The sequence below is a fragment of the Corvus hawaiiensis genome, chromosome 8, assembly GCF_020740725.1.
Source record: "Corvus hawaiiensis isolate bCorHaw1 chromosome 8, bCorHaw1.pri.cur, whole genome shotgun sequence".
NCBI classification, from domain to species: domain Eukaryota; kingdom Metazoa; phylum Chordata; class Aves; order Passeriformes; family Corvidae; genus Corvus; species Corvus hawaiiensis.
The window spans coordinates 15,809,895-15,827,985 of record NC_063220.1 but is presented as its reverse complement, the minus strand read 5'-3'; the positions used below and the strand labels follow the sequence as shown (position 1 = coordinate 15,827,985).

The 18,091-nt window shown below is 39.5% G+C and overlaps 2 protein-coding genes across 9 annotated transcripts in view; one reads left to right on the top strand and one right to left on the bottom strand.

Moving 5' to 3' along the window:
* The first annotated feature begins 442 nt into the window (after positions 1-442).
* ZNF518A (zinc finger protein 518A) lies at positions 443-10,381 on the top strand. Its single transcript, XM_048310447.1, has 3 exons — positions 443-539; positions 2,323-2,441; positions 4,724-10,381. Exon 3 carries the CDS (start codon positions 4,843-4,845, stop codon positions 9,469-9,471), a length of 4,629 nt encoding a protein of 1,542 aa, XP_048166404.1. The 5' UTR covers positions 443-539; positions 2,323-2,441; positions 4,724-4,842; the 3' UTR covers positions 9,472-10,381.
* Positions 10,382-15,377: 4,996 nt separating this feature from the next.
* The window catches only part of BLNK (B cell linker), a 94,914-nt gene continuing 92,200 nt past the window's right edge, over positions 15,378-18,091 (bottom strand). For all 8 annotated transcript variants that reach the window (XM_048310453.1, XM_048310454.1, XM_048310450.1 and 5 more), the window contains 2 exons: positions 17,382-17,537; positions 15,378-16,122 (listed from right to left, as the gene is read on the bottom strand). In XM_048310453.1, coding sequence (XP_048166410.1) covers positions 16,003-16,122; positions 17,382-17,537 — 276 coding nt within the window. In that variant the 3' untranslated portion in view covers positions 15,378-16,002. The remainder of the gene's footprint in view (positions 16,123-17,381; positions 17,538-18,091) is intronic.

Below are 18,091 nucleotides of genomic sequence, written 5' to 3'. Positions count from 1 at the left end.
AAAAAAGCAAGAGAAATTCTTGCTAGCAGCATATTTGTATCCACAATATATTGTGTCTATTGTTGTCTATGCAGGTGAGCGAACCCATGTCTGAAGTGCGCCACAAACAGCCCGGGCCAGGCCTTTGCTTGTGAGCCTTTTGTGAGGGGCAGCAGCTCTCCATGCCCAGTGCCACTGGCGGCCATTGGCCCAAACACGCTCTTGCGTGCACGGAAGCGCAGAGCCACTCAAGGTAACAGCGGGTGGAGCTGCCAGGCCGTTCCCATAGCCGTGCCATGTGCCTACCTCCAGGCAGAGGAGGAGACAGAGGACGGGAAGGAGGATGAGAAGGACGAAGGCACTTGAGCCTGCCGGTGCCGCTCCGCAACACACCCACCCCGCCCGCCTTGAGCCTCGTCGGCCGCCGTCTGCCCATCCCTCAGGTGAACGCGTATCCCTCCGCCGCGGCCGCCCCTCGGCCGGGCTCGCACCCGGCAGTCCCCGGATGGAAACTGTGATGGCGGCCGGCAGCACCTCGCCGGGCGGTGGCGGTACCCGAGGTAACTTCGCGGAGGGCGTTGGGCGGGCAGCGAGAGGGCTCCGCGTGGAGCGGGAGGGACAGCCCGGCGCGGCTCGCAGCGGAGCGGAGCGGGTAGAGGGCGCGAGTGGCTGCGGCGGTGCTCCGTGGTGAGGGTGAGACTTTAAATAGTCCGTGCCCGGCGGCCCCGGGAGGTTCGCGGGGTAGCCGGGGCTGGGGTCGAGGGGACCGCGGGGCGCGCCCGGGGCGGCCGGACCGGGAAAAAATGGCCTCGTCTACTGCCGCCGGAACGGTCGTGGGACTGTATCCCTCCGCCGGGCTACGCGCCGAGAGTCGCGGCCGCCCCGGGGCCGTGCGGGCGCCTCCGGCGGGCGGGGGCGGCGCTGCCGCGGGGCTCCCGAGGAGGAGCCGGGGAGGGATGTGCCTGGCTCGCCCCTACCCCGATGTTGAGCAGCTCCCGCTGCTGTGTCCGCGGTCAGACGGAACCCGTGGCGCAACCTTGAGGCGGTGGCAGCTCGGGGGCTCCGTCGTCCGCTGGCCCGCGCTTTGTCCCGGCGCTTATCGGTCTCCGCAGCCCCTGCCCGGCTCCCGGCCAGCCCCGGCAGCGTCCGCGGCACCGCTGCTCCCCCGGCAGCCCCGGGCGGGCGGAGGCAGAGTCAGCCCGCATGTGGGCTGGCGCTGGTCGCGTGTCGGCGCCGCGTTCAGCTGTTGTGTTCGTAAATGGCAGGTTCGCCCTGTGGCACGGGCTGTCCATGTGTGTGAGCTCTGAGAGTGCTTCGGTGGTTTATTTTCATTTATTTTTACAAAAGCACCGTTTTGCTGGTCAGGTTGTATCTGACTGCTCCAGCTCTATGGGTTTCTTAAGATCTAGTTCTGGAAGTTCTTGCATGTGTCCAGGTCTTGGGACCACTCTAAATTTGCAGGCATATAGAATGGGACTAGTCACGGGATGTACTTCAGTATAATTTTATTTATTTATTTATTTATTTAGTAAAATTTAAATAAGTCTGAATTTTGTCAGAGATCTTGAAAATACTGCTTGCCGGGATACCTGTTTTGAATTTAGTTCTAAATGGCAAAACTGTAAAAGCTACGTAATTTAGCAGTGTCTAGCTCCTATCTGTAATTTCTCACTAGATCAAAATATATGGCTAAAACTTTCAGTCTATACTTTCTTTAAACAAAATATGGACATATTGCAGCAGTTTTTGGGGGAAGAAAATTGTGGCTGAGAGCCTCAAATGGTTACTTACACTTGTTCTTAGTGGTTTGGGGGTTTTTTGAATGAGAGTTAACTGTGGCACATGCTTAGGTATTTTCAATGTTTGTACTCACTGTATCTGCATTTAAATCTACTTACTTGTTTCAGATACTGTGAATGTAATAGTCTGCCTCCTTTCAAGGCTTTTGCACAACTTTCTAGAAACTTATAATTAGGCCTTTGCCATTGAAATTTTTCTTAAGAAAAGATAAGTGCCTTTTGAGTTCAAGTTAAAATTGGATGGACAGACATACCAGTCAATCTTTTCTGTGCTGTTTTTAAGTTAATCATGTGTTTATGCTTCCCAGTTATGAATGCTTGAGATGTAGTGGCAAAACAAAGGTAAAATAGGCATTGTTATATTGTGTATATATATATGATATTTATATTGCATTATTTGGGAGTGAAAATAGTTCATGTTTTTGTCTTCAATGTATTAAAAATCCACATAATGTGAATTTGTGAGGGATTTGTGCTTTTCAGCTTATTCTTTCAGTTATGCTTATATTTACACTATTTTAAATACTTCTCCTTTTGTTTCCAGAGCTTTTTTTAGTATTTCTCCTGACTGTGGCCTTTTCTGAGTCTTGCATACTTACCTCTTCTGTGTGTGTGGAAAAAACCCAAATGCTGAAGAATTGAAGTCAAGTATTTTTTTAGCACGTAAGTCAGACTTCTTTGAAAATATACATTTAAAAATTCCTGTGGATTTTTTTTAATGGTTGTTTTGAATAAATATTTTTATTTGTCATGCTGCAGGTGCTTGTTGATAGTTGCTACCCAAAAATAACAAAATTAAGTTGTAATTTATTAGGTTAATTAATTAAACGAGATCTTAGATCGGGACTCCTTGCCAAATGTAAATGTTGCCCAGTTGAGGACCACACTGGCCTGGTATTGAAAGCCTGGGCCTTGTTCTCTGCAGCACTTTATCCACTGATGATTTCTATAGTTTTAACTGTAAACATACTTCAGGTTTCAGTGTCTGACAGTGTAACACTTTAATCTGAAGGATGGGCAGCTACCATCAGGATGGGGTATTGCATCATGCAACCTGTAATCTTTGTGTTGCATCTGTGTATTAAAAAAGTTGTTCAAGCAAACAAATCCAGGTCGTTTTTAGTTACTTATTCTTTATCTGGAAGTTCAGCTTGCTTCTATTCAAATAAGGGATATACCATTGGCAAGAGAATGCATTTTAATGCAGTACTCTTTTAGTGGAAATGGAGTGTAAATGCACATGAGTTGTTCTCCAGGCTCAAAGTAGGGTAATATCCCATGTATTAATCTTCGGTGTGGAAGATGGGGAATGTGTCATTGAGTTACCCAAAGTGTTTCCATTTGGAGAGACTCCAAGGAGGGAGTGTATGTCTCTGTGGTTTGTTGTTTTGGGGGGTTTTTTTGAGTGTCAGATGTATAGTTGAAGTCTTGCAGTCTCTTCTCATATCTGGAGGACACAGTTCAGTGAATTTACTTGATATAAGAGTCTGTGTATGGTGTCGATGTTGTGTTTATTATTTTCAAGAATTGTGCAGAAGTGCTAATATCTTTTCCAAAGGAATGCACTAAAACATGTGCTTAAAAAAAGTGTTTTACTTTTCTTGCTACATGATACAAGAACATGGACTTGAAAATTTTTCAGTCTCCATTTTCTTTGTCAGGTATTTGAATGTCTAATGCTAGATACTTCCTTCTCCCAGGACTGTGGGAAAATACTTGAAAGACCTTAGGGCTAATGCTTATGATGGCTTGGGGATCTAGAAGCAACCCTTGCGCTTAGTCACAGTGAGGGAGAGGATGTGATCATTCTTTCAGTTTGAATGTGAATAAATAAGATGATCTCATGAGTTCCAAGTCTGTGTTGCTTCGGGGTGAGCACGAGAGTAGGGGAGAGAGAATCACTGATCAAATTTCAGCTAACAATTTACTAACTTTTGTTAGGAAAGAAGAAAGTGACTTTGTGACTTCTGTGGAAAAAGTTTGTAGTAAAAAGTGTTATACTAGTGAAGAAACAGTTCTTCCTTTCTAGTGTTGCTTTTCAGAATTCAAGTTAATTTTGCTGCTCTTTCAATTCTGCTGATTTCTGTGTCGACATTCTGTGCGGGAGTGTTGTTCAAGCATAGACTTGAGCTGCTGTAAATTGTTGGTGCAGCCTGTTATGGAAACACTGACATGAAGTCTGTAGTGAGACAGTAATGCTGACCATAACTATTTGAGCCTTTTAATCCATAGAGGAGTACTGCTGTCAGTCATGCCCTGAAAATATTAACATGTATCCAGGAACATGCAATGAGAAACCTGAGAACTTTTGTCTGTTGACTACTTCAGACTCGTGTGGTACTAAAGGTAGGCATGTGAAAAATCCATTGTAGGTCAGTGTCATTGGTTTTTTGGTGTTGGTAAAGGTCATGTCTCCATTAGTAAAGTAGATCTTTCGTCAGGTTCTGATTTTACTCTTTCCTTTTTAAGCACAATAGTTACTTGTTTTTAGTACTTCACTTAGGTTCAGTTAGTGACCTGTGTCACAAAGGAGTGTTTTTATTTGCTTGAAATCCCAAATGAGTAATAAACACTGGCTTCATTTAAAAAAGGTAGGTCTTGGGATTTCTTATGCTTACAGGGTGAGAGAAACCCAAAATTTGATGACATGTATCTTTCAGTAGATGTTGTTCTTTAAAACTTATTTTTCAAGTTTTATATTTTTTTTTTGAAAAAAAGCCCAAACAACAAACCAGCAAACACCCCCAACAAAAACAAGCAAACAAACAAAGGTACAGTGTAATAGCTTTTTTTTTGCCTCCTCCTTTTATTTTTCCCCCTCGAGTGCTATTATAAAAATTAATAACTTCAAAGATTGGCATATATTTGTTAATGAATTGTAATAGCTGTTCTAATTGCTTTCGTTTTAAAAGTAGTATTTGCTTTGTTTTGTTTTTTAATTTCAGGAGACTGGAATGGGGAAGTTGTAGAGCTTTGAGAATAACTCGGTGCAGTTGTCTCATTTGCTGCCGGAAGTAAGACTAAATCGCAAGAATTCATGTAAAGAAAAGCAAAACCTAAAATCATGTCATCTGAACAGGAACACTTTTTTTGTGGTAAAGAGCAAATCAGTTTCTTAAGACACAATGCTATGAAGAATTTTTCTACAGACATTACTTTGAAAAAAGAACTGATGAGTGATCCTTTAAGTATGACGATTCAACCAGCAATTTTAGATGTCAATCTCACTTACGGACTAAAAAATGTGAAAATTGAATTGCCCAAGGTGAACATTCCAAATGAAGTATTAATGAAACATGAAGTTGATAGGTTTAGAAAACTCTTTCAGTGTAAGCAGCAAACTGCAAGGAAGTCCTTAAGTCTAGACAAAATAAGTGGAAGCAATCCCAATTGTTCAGATGGAAGCCACTTGCAAATTATACCAGAAGTGCAATTTGAAGAAGGGTTGAAAACTGCAGCAAAGATACTGAATTTCACTTGTACAAAGTGTAAGGATAACATTAGATACAGCCCAAATGACCTACAGAAACATTTTCAGCTGTTACACTATGGTGAGTTGCCTTTGTATCCTTGTGAGATGTGCAGCTTCTCAGCTAATGACTTTCAGTCACTTAAACAGCACAGACGCATCCATCGTGGCACTTTAGTAAAATGTGAGCTCTGTAATGATGAACAGATATACACTTTGTTGGCTTTGACAAAACACTTCATATCAGAGCACTGTGTAAATGGATGCTTCCAGTGTGAAAAATGTGGGTTTTCTACCCATGATGTGGGTACATTTGTTCAGCACATTCACAAACATAAAGAGATTCTCTATAAATGTGGAAAATGCCATCAAGAGAACTTTACAGAAGAGGAGCTCCAAAATCATCTTCTTGTTCATACCAATATGTTTTCTTTTGGTTGTCCTTATTGCAGTTACAGCACATCACGGAAAGATTATCTTTTAAAACACATCATAGGTTTACACAGAGACCACTTAATTGCAAAAGAAAAACTGGAAAAGGATAAATATGAAAAAAGAATAGTAAAGACTCCAGCAGGACTGAAGCTTGTGTTAAGAAGGTATAAAATGGGAGCATCAAAAAAAGCACTCTGGAGATGGAAGAAAATAAGCAGTGGAAGTGACAGTGCCGGAGAAGAAAATACACAAGTGCTAAGAAGTGTAAATAAAATTCAGACAAATGCTGAGGAGCTGAACCAGTGTATGAGAGATGTGGAAGCAAATGAAGAGAATGATCAAATTAAATACACAGAAAAGCGTCATTTCATGGGTGGAATGCTCTCTGCTACTACTGCACAATACAATAAGGCAGATGATGGAACAAGTTACGGCCTGGGATTATTGAAAAATGCTGTTCATGGGCCAACAGTATTGATGGTTAAAAACAATAAAATATCTGTTCCAGCAAATTACAGTGCTAAATTTATGGGCTTTAAAATGGTAGATGGAAAACAACATATTGTTATAAAATTACTACCTACAAGTAAGCAAAATGAGTATTTGTTGGGTCAGAAACTCGATCCTGTTAAAGATGGTTCTACAACTCCTTTGCTACAGACTGCTGATTCCTGTGGCTTTTCTTCAGGTGCTATACCACATGTAACTGATCAGTCAACGTTAAAGAACAATTATGTTCATCCATTAACCTCCCCTCCGTTTTCTTGTCCTGCTCGTCATTCAGGAAAAACAAAAGTGGAAAAACAAAATAACTCCATATTGTATGGGAGGAGTGTTTCTGAAACTGCAGCACCTTCTAATATAGCTGTAGGAAGAAGTCCAAATTATTTGCCAGTGAAGCTGGACTCAACTGTACCTCCACATGAAGAGGTAACAAAAGTTGGAACTCAGAGTAGTATCTCACGGGGCAGCTTTAGTCCTTCAAGTCATCCTCAGGTATTACCAACCGCTATTACAAATACTCTTCATTATGACCCTATGAAAATGCCCTTCTTTCCTGAACTGAAAATGCAAAATGGTGGCCTGAATAATAGTAATGGAGCTAATAATCTCTATTATTCAACTTCGGTGGATTCATCTAATGAAGGGTTGTTGTCTTTTCACAACTATTCCAAAATGGACTCTTTGGATAATCCATGTAGCATTTGGACATCAACAGATGACAAATACAAAGAATTTAGCAAAACAGGTTCTTTTCAAAACAGTAGAAATGAATCTGCATCTTCATATTCAGAATCGATGAAAGGCTTAAAAGCAGAGAAAATTGTGTCAGCCCAATCAAATATTAATAAAACTTATGAACACATAAACACTAAGAATAACTCTGTGTCTTTTAAAAGCCAATCTAAATGTGGTGTTGACAGCAAGTGTTCTACAGAGGACAAGCTTAATGGCCAACAGTATTTGGACACTAACATAGATCAAGGCTTTCAGAACGTAGCTGAGAAATTCCAGGAAAATGCCTCTGATTGTGTTAACTCTTTTTTAATGCCTAAAATCACATCTGTGTTCTCATTGCAAAGTGAACAGGCAGCTAATTATTTATCGCCTGAGATAAACCAGTTACTGCAAGATGTGTTAAAAGTAGAAACAACTTCTCAGCAAGAGTCCTACAGCAAGACGAATAACTGTGTAAAACTTCATTCTGATAAGCTGCTTTCTGGTCCTGAGACCAGGAATGCAGCCTGTGTGCATTTAAAAAGCTCTGCAACTGCGCGTGGTTTTCAGAGGCCTCCTTCTAATGTAGACTTCAATTTATATAAGAGAGAGTTGAATACAAGATGTAGCACAAATGAAGGTACATGTTGTGGGAGAGAAAGACAGACACCCAAAACATCATTTGATTCACAGGATGCGGACAAATTATCAAGAACTGCGGGTGTTGGTACGTTGCTAAAAACTCAAACAGATGAGTTTACACAGCAGTTAGTAAAAGAGGAAGTACTGTCTGCAGCTCAAAACCCTAGCAGCTTTTCACCAGTTTTGCCTGTTCTTCAGGAACAGAAGAAAGCCCTTTTTGTTCAGTCCCTTCCATCACGATTTTTTGTTCCTTTCCACCTTTCTAACCAGTCTAGACAGCAGGTGGTTTCAGGAAAATCTCTTCCATCAACCAGTTCATCAGATGGGCATGTGACTAAAGGTGTACCTGCATCTTTTGTTTCAAATAAAGGACCTGGAATGGTTCTGACTTTTGCTGGGGGAGTTGGAACAGTTACAAATAGCGCTAATGATAGTTCTCAGGTTTTAGGGGGAATTGCTTCCAGAGAATTTGGGAAAATAACCATATCAACTTCAGAAGTGAAGGGGGAAAATGACAGTTTTGGAAGTAAAAGAAGTTCCTGTAATGGGGAAGTATGCAGTACAGTAAATGACTCGTTGAATAGTATGTTATTCAAAGCACCTCTTTCAATTACAAGCTCATCAGAGTCATCTGTGAAAGTAACTTCTTCTGTGAAGGTGTTACCAGAGCACCAGGATGCTGTTCTTGGTTCTTTGGAGTCAGTAAAGCAACAGGAAATTAAACAGGAACAACATGTTTATGCACTTTCGCCTGATGGACAGCAGGGAGTTTTTCTGAAATGTATGACACCAAACAAGCCTGTAGTTCACAAACCAATTCTTTTTCAGGATAATGCTCGTCAAAATTGTCAACCAAAGAAAACTGGAGCCATGCAACAACAGCTTTTGCTGAAAATAAAGACTCCTGCTTCAGATACACTGTCTGATACCACTCAGTCAGTAAGCAACTTGGTGCCCTCACTACAGGTGGATAACTTGCAGTTCCTTACTCCTGCACTAGCACAGAAACAAACTAATCTTAGTTTTAATGATGCCTTAAACTTACCAGGTGGGCTAATGCCAGCAAATGCCTCTTTGGCAAGCTCTAATCCAGCATGTTGTGTTCCTCCTGCAGGGACACAGTTGCAAAAATGTTCTACTGAGAGTATGCAAGTAATAACTGCTAACAAGAGGAATAACTTTGGTTGTCAGAAATCCACATGGAGCAACCAAAACAGAACTGCAAAAGTAAAACCTAGTTTAAAACAAGCTGGGTCTAAAAGTTCAGGAACTGTGGGTGTGCAAAGAAACAAGAATTTCAAACGTAAAAGGAAGGCTAGTTGCCCAGAACCTCCTAGAAAGAAAGTAGTGTTGCACAGGAAGTGTAAGGAAAAGAATCAGGCTGAAATTGTTAGTGAATCAGGTAGCCCTTACAAACCAAGGGCATCAAAAAAAACTGTAAGGAATTTGAAATTACTCCCTTTTAATTCTAACCAGCTTGTAAAATGCCCCCGGAGAAATCAACCAGTTGTTGTGCTTAATCATCCTGATGCAGATGTTCCAGAAGTTGTAAATGTAATGAAAACCATTGCTAAATTTAAGGGACATGTTCTTAAGGTTTTATTGTCAAAAAGAACTGTTGAAGCTCTTCTGCAGCCAGAGTTCTGCAATCCTTTGGATGTAACTACTGATGATTTTTCTCAAAAAAGGTACAGGACAATAAAACCCATTAGCCCTGTGAAAGAAAGATTTGTCTTAAAATTGACACTGAAAAAGACCAGCAAAAACAATTACCAGATTGTGAAAACTACCTCTGATAATACCTTGAAAGCTAAGTTTAGCTGCTGGTTTTGTGGCAGAATATTTGACAATCAGGATAATTGGGTAGGACATGGACAGAGGCATCTGATGGAGGCTACTCGAGATTGGAATTCATTAATGGAACGATGACCAGTGAAGAAAATTTGTATCATTCATTAAAGTTAAAAAAAAAGAGAATTAGTTGAATTAGGATACACAAGTTACTCTGTTTTGTATGTCAGTATTGTAACTGAGGTTGAAAAACGATGCAAAGTGCTTGTGTTTTAAAAGAGTGTATTCCCTATTGCCATCAGATTTGGGAAAGATTAAAGAACTTCGTGGTTTAAATAACTTGTAACTAACTGCAAATACAATTCCATAAAAATATGTATTATTTTTTATTACTGCTATAATTTGCTCTATTTTTATTCTATAGAGTGAGTCTTCAGGGCTTTTGTTCTGTACATACTTAAAAATCCCTAAACATGTAAATATTTTTATACTTTTTAGTTACTTGGTATAATTCTTGCACAGAAGCTACACCCCTCCCCCCAGTTTTTCAGTTCTGTGCATGCACTACTAAACCAATTTTTGAAATCTTTTCAAACAAATACACACAGGTGTTATCCTGGGACTTTTGTTACTTTCACTTATTAGCTCTTGATTTTATTTTTCAGGGATTGAACACTATTGTTAGCAAGTGCCTCAAAGATGTGAAGCAGTTTACATTATGTTGACTGTGTAACCATGGGTCCGTATAGGGCCATTCCCCCAACAGTTTCATTTAAACAAAGCCATATGTGAATGCTTTAAGCTATATTGCTATGCACATGACACTTGTACTATTTCTGTGCAGTTTGTCTACTTTCTTAGTGAAGTATTTTTCATATAAATTAATAAAACATGTTATGATTGTGTTAATATGGTGAGTCAGATTGAAATCGATTGAAAATATACAGTATATATATTCATATTGTATATGGTGTTTAAGAATGGTGAACATTCCTAATCTGTATTGATTTTGTCACTATTAAATTTGCTATAACTTGTGTTTACAGAACATGACTTTGAGCATTTATAGAAAATATTTCTGTCTTACTATGTCTGCCACAAACCCTATAGGAAGGTCAGGATACGGGGAGGTGCAGAGCACCATTTCAGGCCAGTATTTGCGTTATAGTTTTATTTCAGGTGCGTGTAATTTGTCCCCATAATGACTTAATGTTTTCTGCTATTGCTTATTCAGATGCATTGCCTTTTGGGGCACCAGGGATTTGGCAAAATGAAGGCTTGAGTTACTCTTCCCTTACTTTACCAGCCAGCAGAGTAGCGTTCTTAGGAGCCTGCTTGCTTTCTACTTTCAGTTTTAGGGATAATGAAGACAGACTATGCTTCACAGTTTTTAGTCTTTATATAAGGGCATGTAAACAAAAGACCTTCTCTTAACCATAGGGACTGAGGCTATACAGATGAAGGCCTTTGTTACCCACAGTAATTATGTGTTGAGACTTTGTCCTCTGGATTCTTAATGAACCTGTAGGCTAGAAGCTTCTGTCTTAAGTGGTATTACCCTTACCGTGGGGCTGGCACCTTTTGCCTGAGTATGGCGGTTTAAGCTAGCTTCCCAAAGTATTGATGGAAAAAACTGTCAAAATTGAATAGTAGGCTTGGAGGGGACTGGGACATTTAAATCTCTGGGGGTTTAGATTGTATGCAAGCCCAGGTAGTTTTCTGTTACTGTTTCCATAAGGTGAAAATGAAGATTGCTTTCTACCAGTGCAACAGTAGGAAGTCTTTCATGGATGTCACAGGCATGTCACCACTAACCTGAATTCAACTTACGTTTTAAAAAGTGTTAAAATTATTTAAAAACAATTGCTTCAGGCTAGATAAATTTTTCTTTCTTGATCTGTGTGTTGGCAGGAAGCCTTGTAGCTGGTGACTTACGTATGGGAGTCAACTGAAGCAGTCAAGGCAGCATAGTTTGGGTGAATTAATACACAGTTGGTATGTGTTGTTTATCCAAACTGGATCATTTTGTGCTGAACAATGGGCTTGAGCTCTGATGTTAATTTGGCTAGGAACTTTGAAGGAGACCGGTGTAGTGGTGAGGAAACAGGTTGGAAAGAAACAGCATTAGGAAAGGACAAAAACATACTAAGATTTTTTGACTAGAAGGATCTATTGTCTGCCTCAGTTTGCTGTCCTGTAAACTGTGAAATTGAACCCATGAATTTTGGACATTGCCTTTGCCTTTGGAAAAAATTTATGTGAAGTTTGTTTCTAAACCTACTTGCTGCAATTTCAGCAAGGATGACCAATTTTTATTAAAAATTACTTAGCAATGAGGTGGAAATTCTGCTATAGCATTAGGGGGGGTTCTCTATATTGATGAATCATGAGAGTGACAACTGTCACTGGAATTTTTTTCTAACTGATTTGTTTTCCTTTGAATTTCCTATTAATTAAATGGTACTGCAGAAAAGAATGTTGTAAAGATAGGAAATGTTGAAATAAGGTTGCTTTATACGATCTTAATTCATTGTCATGTGTCACTTTTTCCATGGACATCCATCTCATTTAGTGCAGAGAATTGTTGCTCCCTCCTGAGTAGTGATTTAATATTTTGTTCCCCTACCCTTAATTATGTCCTAATATTTAGAGCATGTTGCTCAAGTACTGTTCTAAATACATAATTCTTTTATTCTTATGGCCTTTTCCATAATGCTTTGTTTGAGGTCCTAACAGTTTGGCATTTCTGCAGATTAGGTTTCAGAAAATCTCAAGTGGGACTTGACTGAAATTAAGATGGCAATTAACTACCGTCAGGAGAAATTTTGGTTGAAGTGATCTGACTGGTGTCGCAGTAGATGGTGCAGTAGAAGGTGCAGGGACAGTATGTTCAGTTCTTCAATGAAATGTTCAACTACTTTATGAAGCCACTATTTTACTGGCTGACTCCTGCAATGTTGGTGCATTTCTCAGCATTCTCAGTAAATGGGGGAAGGTATCTTACAAATATCCTACAAACCACAGTCTTTCAGTACACAGCTACAATTTATTCCTGAAGTATTGTGTGGACCAAGTGAAATACATAAATCCATTTGGAAAACTATTCAATGATCATATATTTAATGCTTGTATTGTAATGGGTATAGCTATGTGTCAGGGTTGCACAGGTAACTTAAAGTGTGTTAATTTTGAGTGCTTGGCTTTGCAACCATAACATTTTAAAATAGCTTGTAACAGTGCACATAGCAAGATAAGAAACCTTAAATTGATTCTAGTGTTTTGGGACATACAAAAATAGATGCAAACACAGGATCATCAGCCACTTGTACAGTATTTGTATTAGGCATTGAAGAGGCCTAAATTGTGTTAGGCCTTGAAGAGGCCCCATTGTGTATTCTTGGCAAGATGTGTATTCATCTTGTTATAGAGCTGTTGTTATGTGAGATTTTTTTTTTTTTACACTTCCTAATAATCTCTGTTTGCTGCTCGTGCTTTTGATTGAAGGAGGAATGTAGTTTTGTAACTTGTGTGTCTGAACACTTGGATTTTTGAGAATGCAAGTTCTTACTCCTTTCATGGAGCAACGTCATCAGGAATGATACACAGTACTTGTTGTACTCTCTGTATCAGGTATGCAGACAACACTTCTCCTTTGTACATTATTAAATATGATACTTTGCCCTGAGTTCTCAGACAAAAGAATTACTTCATTTTTAGTTCTAGGTTTAGGGTGTTTTTGTGTGGGGGGTTGTTGGTTTTGGGTTTTTTTTGGTTGGTTGGTGTTTGTTTGTTTTATTTTTTATTTTGTTGTTGTCTTTAGCTATTCAGTGAATGGAAATTATTTGGAAGAGAAATTAGTTATCACTATCAAAGAAAAGTAAGGGGAGAGGTGTGTTGCTGTGTCTGTCAGGTCAGACTTCCTATACCTGTTACATGGTGCATACGCATGATGGCATTAAGATGACTGCTGGCACTGCAACAGCTGCACCAAGTCACCACTTCTTACATTCTGTAATGGCTTTTCAATCCACAGCATTGGGATTTTTAACACAGCTGGCTTCATCCTGAACGCCAATTTATTTTATGTCCAGAATGTAGGAAATGATAACTTGGTACAGTCATTTACCTGAAACTTGCTTAAACTTTTCTCTATCTAAAACTGTGTTTCAAAACAATGTCTACACCAAAGTCCTGCCAAGGTGTAACAGATCTAGCTTGGGTATGGAAAGCAGAGTAACCAGTCTGCTCCTTTGTTCCTGTATAAAACACCAAGTGTAGTAAAGTAGGTGATAACATACTGGTGTGATGTGTATGTGTTTTGGGGGTTTGTTTTTTTTTCGTTCCCCCATGGAGCCTTCTTTTGTGCCTAAGAAGTTCTCATCTCAGGCTGATGGGATTATTTTGTGGAAGGTTGTGTTGCCTATCAGCTCCCTGCCTTGTCAAAACTATAACTTAGCCCTATAATCATTTAGAACACGGATAAAAAGTAAAGAAGGGTTTAGGGTGAAGGTAACTGGATGGTTTATCTAGAGCATATTTGTTATTTGTAGGTTAGCCACAGTATTACATGTAGTGCTGAGCACTTGGAGCCGAGGGGCAGGAGCAGCAGTGCTTTAAAGTGTTCAGTGCTAATTATCTTAAAAAGTGATACCTAGTTTCTTGTATGAAAGTCTATAGGTATACACTTGAATTTCCCTTGCTCACACTATTTTTTTTCCCCAGTTCTAGAATGATGGAGATACAGCACACTTAACTTGGAAAGCAATGTTTGAAGAACCTAGACATTTTGATGAGCAACACAGAAAGGTTAGCAGACAGACTTTGTTAGTACAAAGTTTAAATACTGTGCATGTACAGTACATGCGTGAAAGGCAAGGACTACATGAATGCAAAGGAAGTTGAATACTCAGTGGCTACTTTTTCACAGAATACTTCCATTGTGAGTATTGCTTGAAATAGCTTCTAGAGTGATGCTTAAAGTAGCTAACTAATAGCACACATATAGAAGGAGTAAATTAAGCTTGCAGCCACTACTAACTTTTGTGTTAATTTTGACACCTTGACTTTGCAATCTTAATGTCCTAAACATTTCAGTAGTATTAATCATAGTATTAATATAAAACTAACACCAATAGTAGCAATATACTCTAATACAAGTATTAGCAATACACTAAACATAGCCCTTATGTAGTACTGTGAACTGTCAGGTAGGCTTATGTAATATCTGTATACATTGTTTTGTACTTGCCAGTGTCTTATTCACATTACGTATGGTAAGTACCACCTGTGTTGCAGAGGGAAGAAACTGAGATGCCTCAAGATACGTAGGTAGCATGTGCTGAGCATTGTATTAGCATACAGTTCTTTCTAGAAGAGAGGTGCATTACTTTTAGAAGTAATTGATCAAAAGCACAAGAAAATAGTTGCAGAATACAGCTACACTATGGCCCTAAGTGACTTGCTGAGACTTTGCAAGTCTTGACTCAGTCTTGCCTTTAATGCCTTGAATATAATCCTAGAGAACGCTGCCTGATTTGGAACAAAAGGAACAAACCAGGTGTGTATATAAAGTGTCAGTTTTAGAAAATACCTTTAAGATGGATGAGTCTTCAGGTCCAGTGAAATCAAACACCTCTAGAACTAATTAACAATTGCTCCTAAAAGTTTTTCACTTGTGCAATTTATACATTCATCAAATTAATTTTCACCACTTGAACATTTGTGGAAGTTTACTTTGTTCACAATAATACAATAAGTAAACCACTGTGATTAAACAGGCCTGAAAGAAGTGGTTTTTTTTCTGTATGTGTGTCCATAAATTCAGCAAGAACTGAGTAATTAGTTTAGCAGTGAAGCAGTGTACGAACAGTAGGCAATTTGAAGACAAAAGATTTCGCAGTCATTAAACCAAATATATGTGTGTGTGTATATATATGAGATACAGCTGTAAAAAATGATATTGTTCATACACTAGTGAATTGATGCTTTCTTGCTGGAAGGGTACCAAGAAATGCAGTCCAGCAAAGTCTCCATACACTTCTGAGTTTACAGTATTTTTAAATTTTATTTGTACATCTGATAATACAAGCAAAAATATCAGTGAAACAGGGTGAAGCTGAGGGAAAGTACAACACATGTCCATAAATCTAAAACATTCAGGTGGATTTATTGCCACTAATCACAAAGTACAGTCCTATTTTCAACTTGTGCACAGTGGTATATTAGGTCAAGTTGCTCTAATTTCTGGGACTGTGCACTTTACGAAGAAATTGCTGAAAGCAGTGGTATGTGGTAAACATGGATTGAAAGAGTAGATTACTATGGGTATTACCATTTTTAAAACGAAAATGTCCTACAAGAACTCTATCTCCAAATAGCAGTCAAAGGACCAACCAGGCTGGTATGCCGTTGTTCTTCATGTGACTTTGGATACCCGTGTTGTCAGAGATGACAGTGTATCTGCTTTGGCTTCTTGTGTTAAATGTGAACACTTTCCTGATAAGAGTGACATGGGATCGAACTCCATGAAACACATTTCTTACTACTCTGTAGGTGCTCTTAAAGAGTGCTTCCCATAATTTTGGATTTTCTTCTTTTAATATCTTGTCCATGTCTTGGTATGTTGGAAGAAATGATTAAAGAAGTCTTCATTTTAGCAGTTCAGTTTGATTAAGAAACTCTTACAACATGTTTCAGTTTTGTTGAGTCTTTTGTGTTGTTCTGGCTGTCAATTAGAACCAGGGAGGTGCGCTGGTGATTCTCTACTATCTCAGCAACACTGTCAAAGCGCTGGGTAAAGAAAACAAAAAATAATTAGTGCTGGCTTCTTTTAATGCTATAATATTGACAGTAATCACTGCATTGTTTTATCTTTGCTTCTCACATAACTGAAGAGAGTTAAACTACAACCACTACCAAGTGAGATGCTCTGCCTTTTAGTGAGAGCACTGATCCTTCTCTTAGTTCTGATTTTAGTCATAAACAGATTAGATTTGGACAACAGAAGATATTACAGGCACCAGCTGTCTCCTCCTTTACATTTGTGATTGCCACCTGCACAAACTGAACCACCGAGTTTGCTATGGGCCACAGTGAACTGACATTTCATGTTACCTTAGTGTAAAGATTGGCTGCTCAGAAGCTGTGGCAGATGTGGTTCAGCCACCTCAGAGGGAAGGCTATCTCTGGGAGTAACAGGTAGGCTATCTCTGGTACAGGCAGCCATCAGTGAGAACTGTTCTAGGTACACAGTTTTAATGTCTGTCACTGTAAATTAATATCCAGGATCTGCTAGGTCTGTTGCTTTTCCTTTTGGTCTTTTGTCAAATAAAGACTTTGGACTATCTATTTATCCTGAGGTCATTTTTCACCCTTTGTTGAAGACCAGGTGACCTTCAGGCTATTATATTTTCTGTAATCTTGTAACTGGTGCCTGGGAGGCAGATAATTAGGCTACGGCAAGCCTACTTTCACATTGCTGGAAAGCCTACTCTATGCAGTGATAACAAACTGTTTTTATTGGTATTTGTGTTCTGAGTTTCTGCTTTGCAATCAGAGTAATTACCTGTGTGGCAGAGTAGCCAACCAGTGATCTTTTCACTCCAGAGCTAGAGTTTAACATCTTCTTTATGTGAAAACAGTATTAACAGTAATGTCATTCTCATTTTTGATAGTGTTGGGGGTTTTTGTTTTGTTTTTTGAGCATAGCTGTTCTTCCTTTGCAATTTTCCAAGAAATCTAACTAGAGTTTTAGAAGGTAAATAGAAGACTATAAACAGTCAGAAAATTTATCTAGCAGCTGCAGCCCTTAATCCTGTTAACTTTATTCAAAACAGCTCTATGAGTATGTTTTAAATTTGATCTGTGGTTTTAGTTACAGTGTCCAGGAGTTGACATAACACTGGTTTCTCTAACTTGACAGAGAAGGGTATATTCTTACATTCATACATGAAGAATCTTTTTGGTCATAGTGCAGTATATCTTATTCATTGCTTATTAAAGGTATATAATTGAAAACTGTTAGGAAAAATATCCCCACATCATCTCACCTCTTCACCACTTTTTTCTCTGCCCAGTGCATATTGTCTTGTTGATTCAATAAATCGTATAGGAATGTTGTACACTCTTCTGTTGTAAAACACCACCAGTGTGTATGGTTGCCGTGAGTCCTGTCCAGAACTCTTCCTTACTAGAAAAGATCCATCCTAAAATGATAAGAGTAGTCCGTGTATTTGGCTCATTTCTTTCCAACAACTTAGTTTGGTTTTGGCTTAATATTTTGATTTATATTAGCATTAAACTCTTTTCTCCCATTAGAAAAACAGAATAGCAGCAGATGAAAAGTAGCATGTATTCCTGCTAACAGTAGCTTATGAAGCTGTCATTTAAGAATCACCCTTACCGCTGCCTGTTCCCTCTCTCAACCAGAGAGGAAAAAAAAGAAATAAATACACAGTGGCAGCCATCTGTTGGGGTCCACAGATCGTTAGGGAATAGTTCCTGTCAGTGGCAGTAGCTAGGCGAGAAAGCAGGGAGAAGTAGAGATACCATTTCTCCAGAGCTGTAAAAAGCACTGTCAGCACACTCAGGCACCTGCACTCCCAACCCTGTAGCCCTGTGCTCACTAACACACAGTAGCCTTCAGCTGGTGATAGCCCCCATGCTCTCCCCCTTTATCCTGCTCTGTGGACTTAGGCAAGAGTGGAAATGTACTTGATGCTGAGGATGCAACTCTACATGCGGCTCTTGTGACACCAGA